General features: G+C 41.6%; 1 protein-coding gene across 4 annotated transcripts in view; it reads left to right on the forward strand.

Annotated features, from left to right (window-relative positions):
- PTPRG (protein tyrosine phosphatase receptor type G) overlaps positions 1–17,194 on the forward strand; it is a 669,402-nt gene that overhangs the window by 543,266 nt on the left and 108,942 nt on the right. For all 4 annotated transcript variants that reach the window (XM_056855280.1, XM_056855289.1, XM_056855297.1 and 1 more), the window contains exons 9-11: positions 10,104–10,288; positions 13,951–14,059; positions 16,953–17,002. In XM_056855280.1, the coding sequence (XP_056711258.1) occupies positions 10,104–10,288; positions 13,951–14,059; positions 16,953–17,002 (344 nt within the window). The remainder of the gene's footprint in view (positions 1–10,103; positions 10,289–13,950; positions 14,060–16,952; positions 17,003–17,194) is intronic.

Genomic DNA, 17,194 nt, shown 5'->3' on the forward strand with positions numbered 1-17,194 from the left:
GATGGTGGGGGAACAGTATTAAGTAGATTTAAGCACATTCATATTCCAGTTTAATAGGGAATTTTACCTCAAGCTCTGTAGGCCTTACTTCAGTGGAGAGTAATAGAGATGAATAAACAGGAAGCCAGTAAAACGTGGTTGTTGTTGTTTTTAAAAAACATCTTCAGTCTGCATAATTCTTGCTTTATGTCTGGCACTGTGGGCTAAATATAGTGTGTCATATGCAGCGTGTGATAACAGATTGAGGATATCTGGATACATTGCTTGTGTGAAAACATGAGCAAAATCTTATCTGTAGTTATGGGAACTATGGATTGAGAACACTGCCGATGGATCTTGCATGTAGGGTGTGCTTCAAAGATGGATACCAACTGTCTCAGAGAACAACTGGTTTCCAACACAACACTTCTAACAAAACCACCTCCGGAGCCCCTTCAAAAGAGCATCAACAAATCTTATGGGCATGTATGGATACATTTAAAGCACATGCAGTGTAAAATTTCTACATTTGGCAACAGCCTTTCATTCTTTTCTCTTTCCGCTTATTGCTCTTATTTGATAAACCTGATGCGGTGATTTGGAGGGGTGGAGTCTGATCTGGAGAACCGGGTTTGATTCCCCACTCCTCCACATGAGGAGTGCTGATACTCATATATAAATTTGTACGTATTTCCACCAGTTACCCCCTCAGGACTGAAGAGACCCCACCCCCCAAAAAGTACTGCTAGTACTGTATGTGGCATCAGTGAGTATTACCCCCCCCCAAAAAAAAAGCTCTGGTAAACCTCATATCTAGGATCTGGGTACCTGCATTTATTCACAGTGCTACTGTAGACCTTTATTTACCTCACTTCACCCCTCCCATCTCAAAGAAATTTAATAAGGTGCTATATATACATAGTTGATTATGATTCATCTGAGCTGGGGGTTGCCAAGGGGTAAGCCATGGAGCCAGATTCTTGCAAACACAGCCGAGTGCAGTCCTGAAGTATAAGATATCGACAGCTTTAGTTGCAGAAATATCGCTGTCTTTTCTTTCTTTCTTTTTTTACAAAATGACATCAGGAAATGAAGGTGGAGAGAAGAAAGAGCAGCGCCTGCTGTGGAATCTCTTGGCAGAAGAGACTATTTCCGTTGGCACAGTGTGATATAACACTGGAGAAGAAGTTATATGCCTTTGAAACAGAAAATACCTTTTGGACACCATTAAGTATCTGATCAAGAGGGCCATGTCTTGCAGTGCAATCCTAAAGAGAATTACCGCAGTCTTAAGCCTGCTCATTTCAGTGGGCTTAGATTGGAGTAATTCTTCTTAGGATTGCACTAATGTGTCTTTTAGATGTCAGAGGAGTTTTCCTTAGTTTTTTGGTGCAACTAATGTGGCTACTCCCTGAATTTCTTTTCTCTTCCTCCTCTTCCTCCTCTTCTTCCTCTTCCTCCCATCTCTGAGTAGCCACAAACATTTCCTCTTCCCAGATTTGAAATATGGAAGGATTCGAAGCAGGCTTGAGGTTTGACATGTCCCCAGTTGATTGTGTGGGCAGTGCGGCTGCTACCACCAGCACCATCCTCCTTATCTTCCATATTCAGGAGGAGTCTGGTGTATTTAGCATCATAATCATTGTTAAAAGGAAAAGAAACGGTGCGCCCACACCTCTGGATAACGATGACACCTATAATAATGGAAGGGGGGGGAACTCTACTGAAAGCCTGCCAGATTACTTTTTTTCTTTCTTTTTTTGAGGGGTTAGATGCATTATTAGCTACCTTTTTGTGTAGCATCTTAATTAAATCATCATGTGGAATTATCAGATCAAGTGTTTTTTTTATTCTTTTGTGTCCTAAGCAGGTTTAGGTAAATTGAAAAGCCATATGCTTTCATTTGTAAACAAGGAAGATAATTATTTTTTGCCCACTCATCAGTCCAAATGTTCTCATTAGCACTTATCATAGCATGCTCTTTCCTTGTGCTTTTAGCATAATTAGGGGTAGGAGGTCCTTGGGTAAATTGTGCAGATAGTGATGGGTTCTCAATATACAATGATACCTTTTAGCAAAACATGGGACTGAAACAGAAGTAGGATCCAAATATCATTGGATATTGCAGTATCAGGTGGACTCGGAAAATCCAGGAGGTGAATAACACCCACTGACGTGTGGATTCCCCCTACCCCCAGTTGCTGAATCCTTCCTTTTAATTTAGGGGACAACTCTTTTTCCAGAACACTGCAGCCTCAGAAGAAGAAACAAGAAGAGTTGATTTTTATATGCCAATTTTCTCTACCACTTAAGACAGAATCAAACCGGCTTACAATCACCTTCCCTTCCCCTCCCCACAACAGACACCCTGTGAGATAGGAGGGGCTGAGAGAGCTATTAATAGAACTGTGACGAGCCCAAGGTCACCCAGCTGGCTTCATGGCCCAGCTCTGCATAGTATAATAGTATACCAAGATCATAGTGTACCCCAATTAGGCAGAAGCATAAACAAGGCTGCATGTGCAACTGTTGTCTACGAGCAAGGAGTGGTCTAGGTGGACCATTTTATTTTATTGACTTGATTTGATTTTTTCCCCGCCCTTTCCTGACAAAAGTCAGGCCCAGGGCGGCTAACAGCAAGTAAAATAGAATACAATTAGGATAAAATACAATCTTAAAGCATATACACATTAAAATGTTTAAAATCCTCAACTGTCGTTAAATTCCAGATGGTGCCCTGACAACAATAACAACTGGGAGACATATTGAAGGAAAGGGGGGAGGGGAAAAGGAAAGGGGGACCATAAATCCAGATGGCTTCTGAAGCAAGTCGTGTTCGTTTTGGGGGGGGGGGACAAGATGAAACTTCTGAGACATCCACTGGATAGAAATGTATTCAGAAACGATGCAATGACAGTTAGGTTTGGCCTTTTATTTGATAAAAAATGAACAAAAACAGAATGAAGCAGTTATAGCAGAGCTGTTCATAGCGGAGGTTTCTTTCTGAATAATTAATAAGGCTATTTGATATGAAACTGTATTTTTTTTAAAAAATCCATATTGTGACTAGCAGGCCTACTTTTGCAGTCTCAAGCATTTATGCTAAGAATAGGTTGCTGTGGCGCCGTTGCAATGTCTTGTTTTGAGCCCAAGTCCAGAGTAGAGGGAGCAAGTGGAGATGTGATTATCATTGACCATGAAGAGGAGGTAAAGAACTGAGAACAGGCCACAGGAATGGGTAAGCGGTGAGCCTCCCAGAGGTGCAGGCCCCTCATGCCAGGGTAGGGTTGCCAGGTCCCTGGCAAGAGATTGGGAGGGGTAGGGTTGCCAGATCCGGGTTGGGAAACTCCTGGAGATTTGGGGATGGAGGACAGGGGCCTCAGTGGGGAACAATGCCACAAAGCCCACCCTCCAAAGCATTCATTTTCTCCAGGGGAACTGATCTCTGTGGTCTAAAGATGAGCTGTAATTGCGGAGAGATCCCCAGGCCCCACCTAGACGCTGGCATCCCTATGCCAGGGGTGGAAGCAAATGTGGCTTTTTTAATTGAGGGTAATAGAAAATGTGGTTCTTTCACAAGCAGTGGAGTGAATACCCACTACTCTTGGATCTCCAGATCTCCTTCATTCTCAGCGTGAAATCAGGGATAGTTCACATGACTGATAACTTGGTGGCCAGCTGCTTATTTTCTGTTGGGGGTGATATTTTCCCATCCTGAATTTACTCAAATCCATATCAGTGTCGTTTTCAGTGCTCCATCTAACACAAAATGTGATTTAGCACGCCACCTGTGTGATATGTTTTGGCTGTCTTAAGTCTGCCCCCCCCCCCAAAAAAAATTGTCAGAGTATGAGAAACAAATGATCAGATGCCTTTTTTTCTTACATTCACCTCGTAATCCAGTTTCATGAAAACATACCCTTAGATCGGTTCTTGTAGGTTATCCGGGCTGTGTGACCGTGGTCTTGGAATTTTCTTTCCTGACGTTTCGCCAGCAGCTGTGGCAGGCATCTTCAGAGGAGTAACACTGAAGGACAGTGTCTCTCAGTGTCAAGTGCCAACCGAGGTGCCAACTTTGCCCTCATATAGATTCTAGGAACACCATCTCTGGACCCACCAATGTCAGCCATACTATCTCAGGTTCATATTCCTGCTCATCTTCTAATGTGATTTATGCCATCACATGCCAGCAATGCCCTTCCACAATCTACATTGGACAAACAGGTCAGTCTCTTAGACAAAGATTAAATGGACATAAGTCTGACATCAGAAACCACAATATTCAAAAACCAGTGGGTGAACATTTCAACCTTCCAGGACATTCTGTTGCAGATTTAAGAGTAGCAGTTCTCTTACAAAGGAATTTTAAAGGGAGATTGGAAAGAGAAACTGCTGAATTACAGTTGATATTCAAACTAAAGTCAATGCATTTACCTGGGCTGCATAAAGACCTTGCATTCATGGCCCATTACCAATGCTGATTTCTCCACACCCATCTCTCCCCTGGACATCACAGACTCTTCTGCATATCATACCTAATCCCATCAAGCCTGCTATTCACATTTACATACTGTTCCTCTACTTAAAGACCGATGGATTCACATTCTAGCTGTATCTGAAGAAGTGAGCTGTGGCTCACGAAAGCTCATACCCTACCAGAAAATATTTTTGTTAGTCTTTATGGTGCTACTGGACTCTTGCCCTGTTTGACTACTGCAAACAGACTAACACGGCTACCCACTGTGAATTATCTCAGTGTCAAGTGTGTAGGAAGAGTAATATATAGTCAGAAGGGGGTTGGATTTGAGCGGAGTCATTGTCCTGCAAAGTATTAAAGGTAATGTGCTAATCATTGTCCTGTAAGTATCAAGATAATGTGCTAATGAGGGTGTGGAATGTTAATGTGGAACCATTGTATCCTAAAGTGATCTGTTAACATGTGGAATCCAAAGCTAATCTGCATGGCTATTGTAGACTGTAGTCTTTGTTAGTCTGGAGGTTTTCAGGACAGGAAAAGAAAATGCCAAGACTACGGTCACACAGTCCGGATAACCTACAAGAACCGATGAACTCTGACCGTGAAAGCCTTCGACAATACCCTTAGATGTTTCAAAGCCATCTTTGTTCAACTCTGTGCCATAAATTGGTCCCTCCATTCACATCGTGTGACCAACCAACATAGCCAAAATGTAGCTTATCTTGATGTAGCATTTTTGGGGGGCAGTTTACGTTTTTGTTTTTGTGTTTAGAAGGTTTTGAATTTGAATTGAGGTCGGAAAGTAGAGGCAACCACATGCCCATATCAGAAATCATTCTTCTTCAGTTCTTTGGAAGTGCAGCACAAACCGCTCGATGCCTGCTTTTGAGATTCCTAATGAAAACCTGAGATCACTGTGTTGCAACTTGACTATTACATCCTTAGCCTAACCTCTTCCTCTAATGAGCTCAAAGCAACTTACATGGCTTTTCCCTTCTCCATTTTGTTCTAATAGCACCCTTATGAAGTAGCTTATGCTAAACAAGACAGACTGCTCCAAAGTCACCCAGTTCACTTAATGGCTGAGAGGGGATTTGAACCTGAGTCCTAGTCTAACCACTCTACCACACTGGCTTTCACATATGATGTTAACTTCCATTGAGTCAGATAATTCATCCTTATAGCTCAGTACTGTGGCCACTGGCTCTCTGTGGTCTGAGACAGACAAAGGTATTTCCTAATGCTTCCCACCCTCTAACTGAGAGTTGTCAGAGACTGAACATGGGACCTTCTGTATGCAAAGAATGTGCTCTACCACTGAGTCTCAGCTTTCCGCAGTGTAGGCAAAATACTACCTAAATTACGTGGCATTATATGTATCACAGAAGAAGAAGAAGAGTAGGTTGTTATACCCCGCTTTTCACTATCTTAAGGAGTCTCAAACCTGTTTACAATCACATTCCTTTCCCCTCCCCGAAACAAACACCTTGTGAGCTATTTATTTATTTATTTATTGTGCTTTCTAGCCTGCCCTCCCCAGCCAAAGCCAGGCTCAGGGCGGGTAACATCATTTAAAAATACATCAATAGTATTAAAACAGTAAGGTTAACAATAAGTCCTAAATTTAAAACAGTAAAATATCAATTAAAATTAAACCCCAAATCCCAAGATGGCGCCCAAATTTCAGTCGTATTGACTGAGGTAAGAGGCTGAGAGAGTTCTGAGGGAACTGAGACTAGCCCAAGGTCACCCAGCAGGCTTCATGTGGAAGAGTGGGGAATCAAACCTGGTTCTCCAAATTAGAGTCCGCCGCTCTTAACCACTACACCACACTGGCAGAATTGGTGTAGGTAGAGTATGACCCAAGTCGTTCCTGATTCAAATCTCCCTCAGTCATGAACTCATGAAGTGGCCTCAGGCAAGTCAATATCCTCTCGGCCCCCTTGACTGAAATACAGAGATATGCTTATGACTCCCTGCTCTACCTGTTGCTAGGAAATTATATGTGTGGAGCCCAGGGAGCTCTTGAAACGTACTCTACAGGAGGCAAGATGGCGAGTGAAGCTTTGAGCTTCCAGTATCAGCAAACGTTCCCTTCTGGCCCGTGTTTCCTGGGATTGACGTTAGCCTTTGGCAAGAGGGCTTGAGAGCCTGCCTAGATGTGATGTCCGTGAATCAGGGTTTCCAAAGCTTAAAAATAGCCGTCTTTGTAGCACCAAAAGTACGGTACTTTATCAGTAGCCTGTTAGTGCCACCTAGTGTTCTCTGTTTTCTTTTCTGTTAGTTAAAGTGGGGAGGAAACCCTAATCTGGCCATTGTAACTGGGCAGGATTCCTTTTTTTCACACCGAAGACAAGCTTCCCACTTGCTGTCCTCTTCTGTAGGTGGTGGTTCTTTTAGTAGCATGAGGGACAGTTTGGAGAGGGAGAAAAAGTACTCTTTGACAACTCTTTCCACCCCGTGCATAATTGTATATACCTCTATCATGTCCCCCCTTAGTCATCTCTTTTCTAAACTGAAAAGTCCCAGAATTTTCAGCCTTTCTTCAAAGGGAAGGTTCTCCAATACCCTAATCATCTCTGCTGCCCTCTTCTGTAACTTTTCCAGTTCTACAATGTCCTTTCTTTAGATACAGTAACCAGAACTTCACTAATTATTCCAAGTGAGGCTGCACCATTGATTTATACAGGGGCATTATAACATTGGCCGTTTTATTTTTAATCCCTTTCTTAATAATCCCTAATGTAGAGTTTGCCTTTCTCACCACTGGAGCACATTGGGTTGACAGTTTCATTGAGCTATCGACTACGACCCCAAGAACTTTCCCCCTCTCAGTCTCTGCAAGTTCAGGCCCCATTAGCCTATACTCGAAGTTGGGATTTTTTTGTCCCAATGTGCATGACCTTACACTTATCAACATTGAACTTCATTTGCCACAGTGTCATCCACCCACCCAATTTGCAGAGATCCTCCTGGAGCTCTTCACAGTCATCCTTGGTTTTCACCATCCTGAATAAATTAGTGTCATCTGCAAACTTGGCCACTACACTACTCAGATTATTTTTGAACAAATTAAATAGTATCGTCCCCGGTAGTGATCCTTGTGGGACTCCACTGCTTACTTCCCTCCATTGTGAGAACTGTACATTTATTCCTACTCTTTGTTTCCTGTCCTTTAAACAATTTTTAATCCATAAAAGGACCCGCCCTCTTATCTCATGACTGGTGTCACTGGTGAGGTATCTTGTCAAAAGCCTTTTGAAAGTCCAAGTATATAATGTCTATATGCTTGTTCACTTTCTCAAAGAACTCCAAAAGGTCAGTGAGCAGGGCTTCCCTTTGCAGAAGCCATACTGGTTTTCCTTAGCAGGCTTTGTTCCTCTATGTGCCTAGTAATTCTTTGATTACAGTTTCTGCTAATTTGCCTGGGACAGATGTTAGGTTGACTGGTAATTTACTGGCTCCTCTCTGGACCCCTTTTTAAACATCAGTGTAACATTTGCTATTCTCCAGTCTTCTGGTACAGTGGATGAATTTAGTAATATGTTACATATACAGGTTAGTAGAGCAACTATCTCACATTTGAGTTCCTTGAGAACTTTGGCTATATGCCATCAGGACCTGGAGACTTATCAGTTTTTAATTTCCCAAATAGGTCTAGAACTTCATTTGTCACCTCAATTTGACTCAGTTCTTCAGACTCCCTTCCTGAAAATAGTGGCTATGGCATGGGTACATGCACCACAGTGAACACAGAAGCAAAAAATGCACTGAGTTTCTCTGCCATCTCCCCATATTCCTTCCTCAATCCCTTCATTCCTTGGTCATCAAAAGGCCCAACTGCTTCTCTGGATATATTTAAAGAAATGCTTGTTGTTTGTCTTGATGCTTTTAGAAACCTGCTTCTCAATTTCTCTTTTTGCATGCATAATTATTGGCTTACATTCCTTTTTCCAGAGCCTGTGGTCCCTTCTGTTCAATTCATTGGGGCAAACTTTCCAGTTTTACTTTTTATAGCTTCCTTGACTTGCTGAATCGCGGAACGGATTTTCAGCTCTTGAAATCCTGTACTGTTTTTCAGTGCTTTCAATTGTTAACATATTTATGTGTTATAGCACTTTGGGGTTTTTTGCCATCAAGTCACAGCTGACCTATGGCGACCCTATAGGGTTTTCAAGGCAAGAGATGTTAGGAGGTGATTTGCCACTCTCTGCCTCTGCATCATGACCCTGGTATTTCTTGGAGGTCTCCCATCCAAATACTAGCCAGAGTCAGGGCTGAGAGTGAGTGACTGGCCAAAGGTCTCCCAGGAAGCTTCCATGGTGCGAATGGGAATTTGAACCTGTGTTTCGCAGGTCCTAGTTCAACACCTTAACCACTACACCATGCTGGCTCTCACGTTATAGCACATAGGAGCTCCAAAGTCACATCACTATGCTATCTTAAGGCCATGAATGGTTCATTGCCTTCGGGCAATGCCTTTGGGCTAATGAACATACTGAGAAGATAAGGAAAGGCAGGTGTTAAAATGAGCTGCTGTGGGTTAGCATGATGGGGAGCCATTTTGCTCGCATATTTCTCAGTGACCACAATGAAGGGGTTGTTTACACAGATACCTAGAAAGAGGAGTATCCTTTTCTCCTTAGTTTCTTGCACAGCAGCAGATATCAAAAGGAACCTATTCAAAAAGCCATCTTCCCTCTGTAAATGTTCTTGTGGGGCATATAGAAGGTAGCATCCTACAGAAGTTATTTGATGCCTCTTAGATGCCTATTGATCATTCTTAGCTCTCCTACAGTTTAATACTTTTTTAAAACTCTGACAGCTTGCAAGCACTCTAGGTAGCCATACCAGCATTTGTAATGAAAAACAATCTGGAACCAATCATTTTAAAATGGCGTGGTTGTCTTTGGAAAGTTCCTTAGTTCCTTTCTTTTTGCTAGCAAATGCGTAGATTAGCTGTATTGTATGTGCAAGTGTTATTATTCTGGACTCTTAGGGCCTCTATAAACCATGAAAACTAATGAGAGGCCACATTCTCTAGAAGTCTTATTTTTTTTCCTGCAGTTGGGAGACCATTTTAGAAGTTTTTGTCTGATTCACATCTTACTGTTTGTTTGTTTGTTTGTTTGTTTGTTTGTTTGTTTGATTGATTGATTGATTGATTGATTGAAAAAAAAATTGTGCCACTTCAGAGCCAAAGTGGTTCACAGATTTTTTTTTAAATGATAAATATACAGCAATCGATAAAAACCAATAAAACCAGCAACAATGAGTACACAAACACCAGACCCCTTGGATTCTTCTTCAGTGATAACGAGTTTCTTAGCCCTTGTGGTGGCAGAGAAAAAGTTATGAGCTCACCTTGCTGGGTTGAAAATTTCCATCAGGAGGAAGGAAGGTATAGAAAGCATCAGTAGCAGCAGTTGTAGTCATCTCTCTGCTATTGTGGCAGTGAACAGAGTTTGGCTGTGCAATCCTAGGCAGAGTGCACCCATCCAAGTGCGATGAAGGCCAAGGGCTTAGAAGTGTGCAACTCTGCTTATGGGACTGCACTGAGAGTGACTCAAGGTGAGATCCGGCTTCACAGAGGCTTCCACACCCCCTTGTATCTCAGAATATCATACTTATTTTCCCCTTTGTTTAGTTTGCAGCACTCCTCCTGTCAATATGAAAGTGCAGCCAATGAACAGAACAGCTTTGCTGGTGACCTGGAACCAACCCGAGACGATCTATCACCCTCCTATCATGAACTATATGATTTCCTACAGCTGGACTAAAAACGAAGATGAAAAGGAGAAGACCTTCACCAAGGACAGTGACAAGGACCTGGTAAAACTGCAGCGTCAGAAATTGGCATTACTATTAAAATAGCCTTACTCTGACTTTCCTCAGTAGAAGGTGGGGGGTATGAAGTGTTCGGAGCATAAACAGTGCTTATGATTTCTACTCAGACCCATTTAAAATGGAAAGGGGTTAGTCATAGTTAAATTGTGGAACTCCCTGCCCCAGAATGTGGTGATTGCTGCCAACTTGGAAGGCTTTAAGAGAGGAGTGGACATGTTCATGGAGGATAGGGCTATTCATGACTTCTAGTCAAAATTAATACTAGTATACATACCTATTCTCTCCAGTATCAGAGAGCATGCCTATTATATTAGGTGCTGTGGATTTCAGGTAGGATGCTGCTGCAGCCATCTTGTTTCTGGGCATCCTAGAGGCACCTGTGTGACCACTTGTGTGAACAGACTGCTGGACTTGATGGGCCTTGGTCTGATCCAGCATGGCTTTTCTTATGTTCTTATGTTCTTACTATCTGAACCCCAAGGCATTACAGCATCCAGTTCTGGTCCTCTGGTTTGTCGGCAGGTTCTTTCACTTGTTTTGCTGTGAAAGCTACATGGGAACTAGAATCATAAAGTAGGAAGGTACCACCAGGGTCATCTAGTCCAACCCCCTGCACAATGCAAGAAATTCACAACTACCTCCCCACACACACCCAGCAACCCCTACTCCATGCCCAGAAGATGGCCAAGATGCCTTCCTTCTCATGAACTGCCTAAGATCATAGAATCAGCATTGCTGACAGATGGCCATCTAGCCTCTGCTTAAAAACCTCCAGGGAAGGAGAGCTTTTCACCTTCCGAGGAAGCAAAGGAAACTAGTTTGCCTGATGAGGAAATGGTCAGGCTGGGTTCCTGTTCTTAGACCCAGTGCCTAATCTTGAAAATCTCCCTTAAAACATTAATAGTTTCTACTGTGAGCAGGCCACGAGACATAAGTGGGGACTCTTACTTTAGCACCTCCATCCCTTGGTTTCCTTTGGAACCTTCTGTACAGTCATATGTGTTCTTAAGCAACAAAGGAGCGCCTTAGATTTCATGAGAAACAGAAATACTGGTCAGGAATGCCTGAACTTGGATCGGAATACCAATCTGGCTCTTAAGATGGGATCTACTTGGCATTCAACTTGCTGTCCAAGCAGAGGCAAGCGACAACTGTACAGCTCTTTAGAATTCCATGTGTATAGACTCAAAGTGACATATTCCATTTTGAAAGGCCTCAGTTTATTGTTAATCAAAGCAAGCTCCTGGAATAATGAAATCAGTAATTGTATATGCACATAAAAATGCAGCTGCAATGAGTGAAATTTCTAATGACAGTTATCTTTTCTCCTCCTTCGCAAATACTCCTTGGGTATCATTCAATCAGTTATAGAATAATACATCTCTTATTCTCCCTTAGATTGAGGTTCTTTTACTTAATTTCCATTTATATTTTCAATTTCCCCCCACTAGAAGCTGTTATCTGGGTCACATTAGGGAGTGATGTGCTTCACGAAATCAGAAAGCAATCTTCTAAAAGGCATCCAAGGTTACGATGTATTATAATCTCAGTCTTGTCATACTTCACACTCTTTATTAATTAGCAATAAGAAGAGATTATGTTAAATCAGAAGGAATATTTGGCCACAAACAGGGGAAACCATCTCCCCAGGAAGTCTGCTCCACAAATTTCCGTTTTCGTTATTCTAGAGTTGATTGCTTAGCCGTTGTGGGTGCTTCCATTAGCTGACACTTAGGAGCCATGGTTTTCAGCTAGCACCAACCTGTGGCCAACAGGATGCCAGCCCAAATGGATGTTCTTTCTGAGCTCCTTAGCTGCTGTTCCACATGTGTTCTCTTTCCTGTGCTTTCTGGGTGTTCCTCTGTCCATCACTCCTATCTTCTGTTGAAGTAAAAGAAATAAAATGGGGAGGAGCCGTGGCTCAGTGGTAAAGCATCTGCTTGGCATGCAGAAAGTCCCAGGTTCAATCCCCCAGCGTCTCCTGTTAAAGGGACTAGGCATGTAGGTGATGTGAAAGACCTCTGCCTGAGACCCTGGAGAGCTGCTGTCGGTCTGAGTAGACAATAATGACTTTGATCAAGCAAGGGTCTGATTCAGTATAAGGCAGCTTCATGTGTTCATGTGTTCAACATTTCACCTTCTACAGCCAATCTAGGGCTCTCGTAAACCAATTCATGTAATCCACTAATGCACAGGGCAGAATTAGCCTTCATTCTGCTTCTATGGATGGAAGTATTTCATGGATGCTTTTAGCTTCCTACTGGAAGAGAAATGAGGCATGTCATCTCACAGCTTAGGCTCCTTCAGCTTTCAACCACAGACCATTGGTCTATCAATGTCATCACTGTCTACTCTGACTTGCAGCAGCTTTCCACGGTATCGGGTAGCAAGTCTTTCACATCATCTACTCCCCGGACCTTTTAACTGGAGATGCTGGGGATTGAACTTGGGACTTTCTGCATGCAAAGCACATGCTCGACCACTAAGCCACGGCTCCATCCTATAAAGAGATGCTTCCAGGTATTGTTGAAGCCCTGAGAGTACAGGTATCATGCAGGGTGAGTGCATGGCAGCAAAATGAGGCAGGTAGACCCTAAGGAATTTTTGTACCCCCATTTCCAGTCACTTCCCCACAACCACATCAGGATGACACTGAATGTCAGCTTTCAAGTCGATGTATCAAAGTTTTTTGTAACCATGCCAGAGACAAATAATCAACTTAGAGAATCCCAAACAAGAAATCTGGTCCACATTTTCATATAATTAGCCGGTGGGTGTAGCTTTTCTATGAGCTGAAGAATTCATTTTAGGGGTGTAGTTTCATGTTGCCTTTCCCAAAATATTCTTCTGATCGGTGCGTGATCTCTAGGAAGGTTTTTAGTTATTTCACCACAAGAACTTGCGCATGAACAGGTAGAATAATTTCAGTAGTATCCCGAGACAAAATAAGTGTTGATTACGCAGGTAAGAGCCTTTTCTCACAGGCTTGTGCTAGTTTTGAGTCATGTTGAGGCTGCCTAATTCAGGCGATTACACAAGCCTTTAATGTCAAACATAACATGGCTATAGGGCAGAGGGATATAAACCTAGGTCTGCACTCCTCCGCTCTTTTTTTTAATGTTCAACTTTTTGGCTGCTTTACTAGTTCCATTTTGGCAACAGTTGTAAATCCATTTCAGTCCCCTGAGAGTCTTGAAAAAAGGGTTAGTGCCATTCCCAGTCACTAATAAAATTGTACGCTGAGCCTTGGATGCATTCCCATGTGGCAACTCTTACTTCTCAAGGCGAGTGTTAAATGATAGTTACCATTTACCTCTTGCTCCCATGCAGGCATGGGATGGATTCAGTTATGTGATTCCACAGATTACTTAGTATTGCCACCTTTAGCTGAGGTCCATTGATCATTGTAGGAGAAGGGCACCATTTACTCCAGGCTGAAAAGCTTTAAAAGTTGTCTGGAGTTCTGTGTCCATTGGTATCATCCCTTAAGTGAGACCCACACTCAAGGGGGCAAGTTCCCTTCTGCTCATATAGGCACGCCCCTTGGTGTAAAATGTATTTTACATTTTCTTTCTGTTTTACAGGCTGATTGTTCAGGATCCTTTCGGGAGGGATAAAACTGAATAATATCTATTTTTTTTAAACAGAAAGCCATCATTAGCCATGTCTCACCTGACATCCTTTATCTGTTCAGAGTTCAAGCAGTTTGCCGAAATGACATGCGCAGTGACTTTAGCCAGACAATGCTGTTTCAAGGTAAAAGCCACATGATTTTCCTTTTCTTTTGTGAACGTTCTCTTTGCCTACAAAAGGGTGTAGATAAAAAAAGATTTGCAAGCCAGTGCCCGGTTGTAACCATCCAGGGTTAGTAGGAACTCTTTTGTGATTTACGATTCACAGAATATCTGCCTTTCAATCTGGTTGGAGTGGGGTACAAATACGGAGTGGGAATTGAACTCCTCCTGCTGCTGTCTTCTGTCAACATGGGTTGGAGCTTAAGGGCTGTGCATGTACACAACCCTTGGTCTCCATGGACCGGAGGGATAGAGAGGTTGTAATAACTGTAGCTTTGCTGCTATGGTGTAGTGGTTAAGAGCGGTGGACTCTGATCTGGAGAACCAGGTTTGATTCCCGGTTTTGCTGCTGCAAGAATTGTGATAGCTAAAGTTTGGAAGCAAGTGAATAAACCTTCAATTGCTGACTGGAGAGAGAAACTATGGATGTATATGAGGATGGCCAAACTAACGGAATTCCTACATGAAAAGGACATGGAAGAATTTAAGAAAACATGGGCAAAGGCTGCCACATATTGGGATAAACTGGCAAAAATGGATTTTACTATTTTACTTAGCGAGTTATAGAAACTAGTTTTAATATTTTTATATTAAACTGTTAATAAGTATTTCATTATAAAAACTGTTTAGACACTTTGGAAGTCGGGTGATGGGTCACTTTTTTAAGGTGGGTGGAGGGTTAAGGGGTATCTTTTTGGATTTTATAATTTAGTAATCATGATTGTAATAATTAGTATATAAAGATACTCTTTTGTATTTTCTTTTTGTATTTTTTTATATATTAATTTTATTGTATTTGTTTTGTTTTGTGTTATAAAAATTAATTAAAAAATTAAAAAAAGAGCGGTGGACTCTGATCTGGAGAACCGGGTTTGATTCCCCACTTCCTCCACATGAAGCCAGCTGGGTGACCTTGGGCTAGTCACAGCTCTCTTCGAACTCTCTCAGCCTCACCTACCTCACAAAGGTGTCTGTTGTGGGGAGGGGAAGGGAAGGAGATTGTAAGTCCGTTTGATTCTCCTTAAAAGGTAGAGAAAGTCAGCATATAAAAACCAACTCTTCTTCTTACCCTTGAGTTCTCCCCAGTATGCAGTAACCCACTCTGCGTACTCTATCTCCACTTCACGGATTAGGGAAGTAATACATGCTGTCAGCTAGATCAGCATATTTCATTGCAAAGGGCTCAAAAGGTAACAAATGCTATCTGAATAGAGCACGAGTAGCATAATGTCAGGTGGGATCAAGGGAGGACTTTTCCGTTCTTTCTTCTCACCGCAGCCCTGCCACACACACACTTTCGCCATGAAAGCGAGGAGCTACAGTCAGAAGCATAAACGAGGAAATAGCCACTGTGTACACTGAAATGCTTGCATGTGCTCGTAGACGTCATTATATTCTGGAGGGTAGCTCTCAAAATCTTTCCTTTTCCATAAACTGCTGCTGTTTGGCGTGGCTGAGACATAATGACAACTATGGTTTGTTGCAAGCTGAATTAATGAATGAACAATAATAATGGTTGGTTTTTTTGGCTGATTTTTTTTTTTTTTAGTAGACATGATTTTTTCTGATGAATGTTTGTCCTATTCCAACTCCAGTTTGTCTTAAGTGGTGTTGTAGGTTTGACATCATAAACCGGGCAATGATTTTGAAACCTGGGGAAGTGTTTGAAAAGCAGAAGCCGCAGACGCTGCAAATCGGGCATTTATCAGAGTCCTTTGCTACAAATGGGCTTCTTCTCACCATCCATTTCTCTGGTTAAATTGCCTTGTCACTGCTCTTAATGTGTCTTTTCTTTTCACGTCTGCTGTGTGCAAAATGCATTACAAGGGGGTTCTGCAATCCCATTTAAATAATAGGTATTTTCTGGAATTCACCTATTGAAAGTAAAAAGCAGAACAAGTTATGTGGAGAGCTTAGCTTAGCAATTTTTTTAAAAAAAACCATAGACTCTTGTCAGGAAAGAGAACTCATTTCCTGGCTTTTCTACTCGATTGCATAGGTCTTGACTTTTGACAAACAAAACCTGGCACAAGCAAACAAAAAAGCAAAAGAAAATATTTAATTAATTTTTTTAATACAAATCCCTGGCATGAGGAGGATTTATACAATCACTCTACATACTTTAAATAATAAAACATGGAAAGGGAAAAAACATATTTTAAATCTTAATTATAAGTACAAGAAAGCTAACTCCTAATAAATCTATATTTACCCACGTTTTAAAACAAAATACCAATAGATATCAGAAATACAAAAAAAAAATATTCCTGGTTCCTAAATGTATAAATCAAAAACAGTAACAGGAAGAAGCATCTTACAGGCCAAATGGAACTGTCTTTTTGATGCCTGGCCACAAGTATGCTACTGCACAATAGGTTGTGATACCTGGGTTCAGCAGTACCTATGTCATTTCTCCTGGGGGGAAAAATCAAATCCCAAGTGAAGAAATTGTATCAGGAGTAATTATCCCAATTTTACTTTAATTCCAGAAATAGAAGCTCATTGCCCCTGGGTGCTCTTAAGTCATTTTATATTGACAAAATGCCCATATTTTGACCAGCGGATTAATGAATATAGCAGTAGAAGTTTAAGGAAAGAGGGATCTTGAAGAGTCCGAGTCTTGCAGGGTGCATTGCTGGCTTTTACAAGTGGAGAGGAATCAAGGAGAACTTAGAACAGGGGAAGGGTAAACATGCTTAAAGCCCCTTGCTTATCCATAATGATTGTCTGTTTCCTTGGTTTGAGTAATTGAGCTGACTTTTAAAATAGCGGTTCTATGTAGGTGTTTTAATATTTTATTATTTTTTTACTAGTTTGATAATCCAATTAAGTATTGCTTTTTCTTTGTTCCTCAGCTAACACAACTCGAATTTTTGAGGGGACCAGAATAGTCAAAACAGGAGTGGTAAGTTTTGGAAAATGAGTTGTTGGAATGAACATTAAAAAATATTTTTTTAAAAAAACTGCACCATCTTTAACCACCAGGTGGCAGCACAATGTAGTAAATCTCTAATAAATCCTGAATGGAATTCATAAACTGGGAGGATTTTCATGCATTATCTTGAGATTCCTTTTGCTGTTGGAATTACCTGAGAGA

This window comes from Euleptes europaea, chromosome 1, assembly GCF_029931775.1.
Source record: "Euleptes europaea isolate rEulEur1 chromosome 1, rEulEur1.hap1, whole genome shotgun sequence".
Lineage (NCBI taxonomy): Eukaryota > Metazoa > Chordata > Lepidosauria > Squamata > Sphaerodactylidae > Euleptes > Euleptes europaea.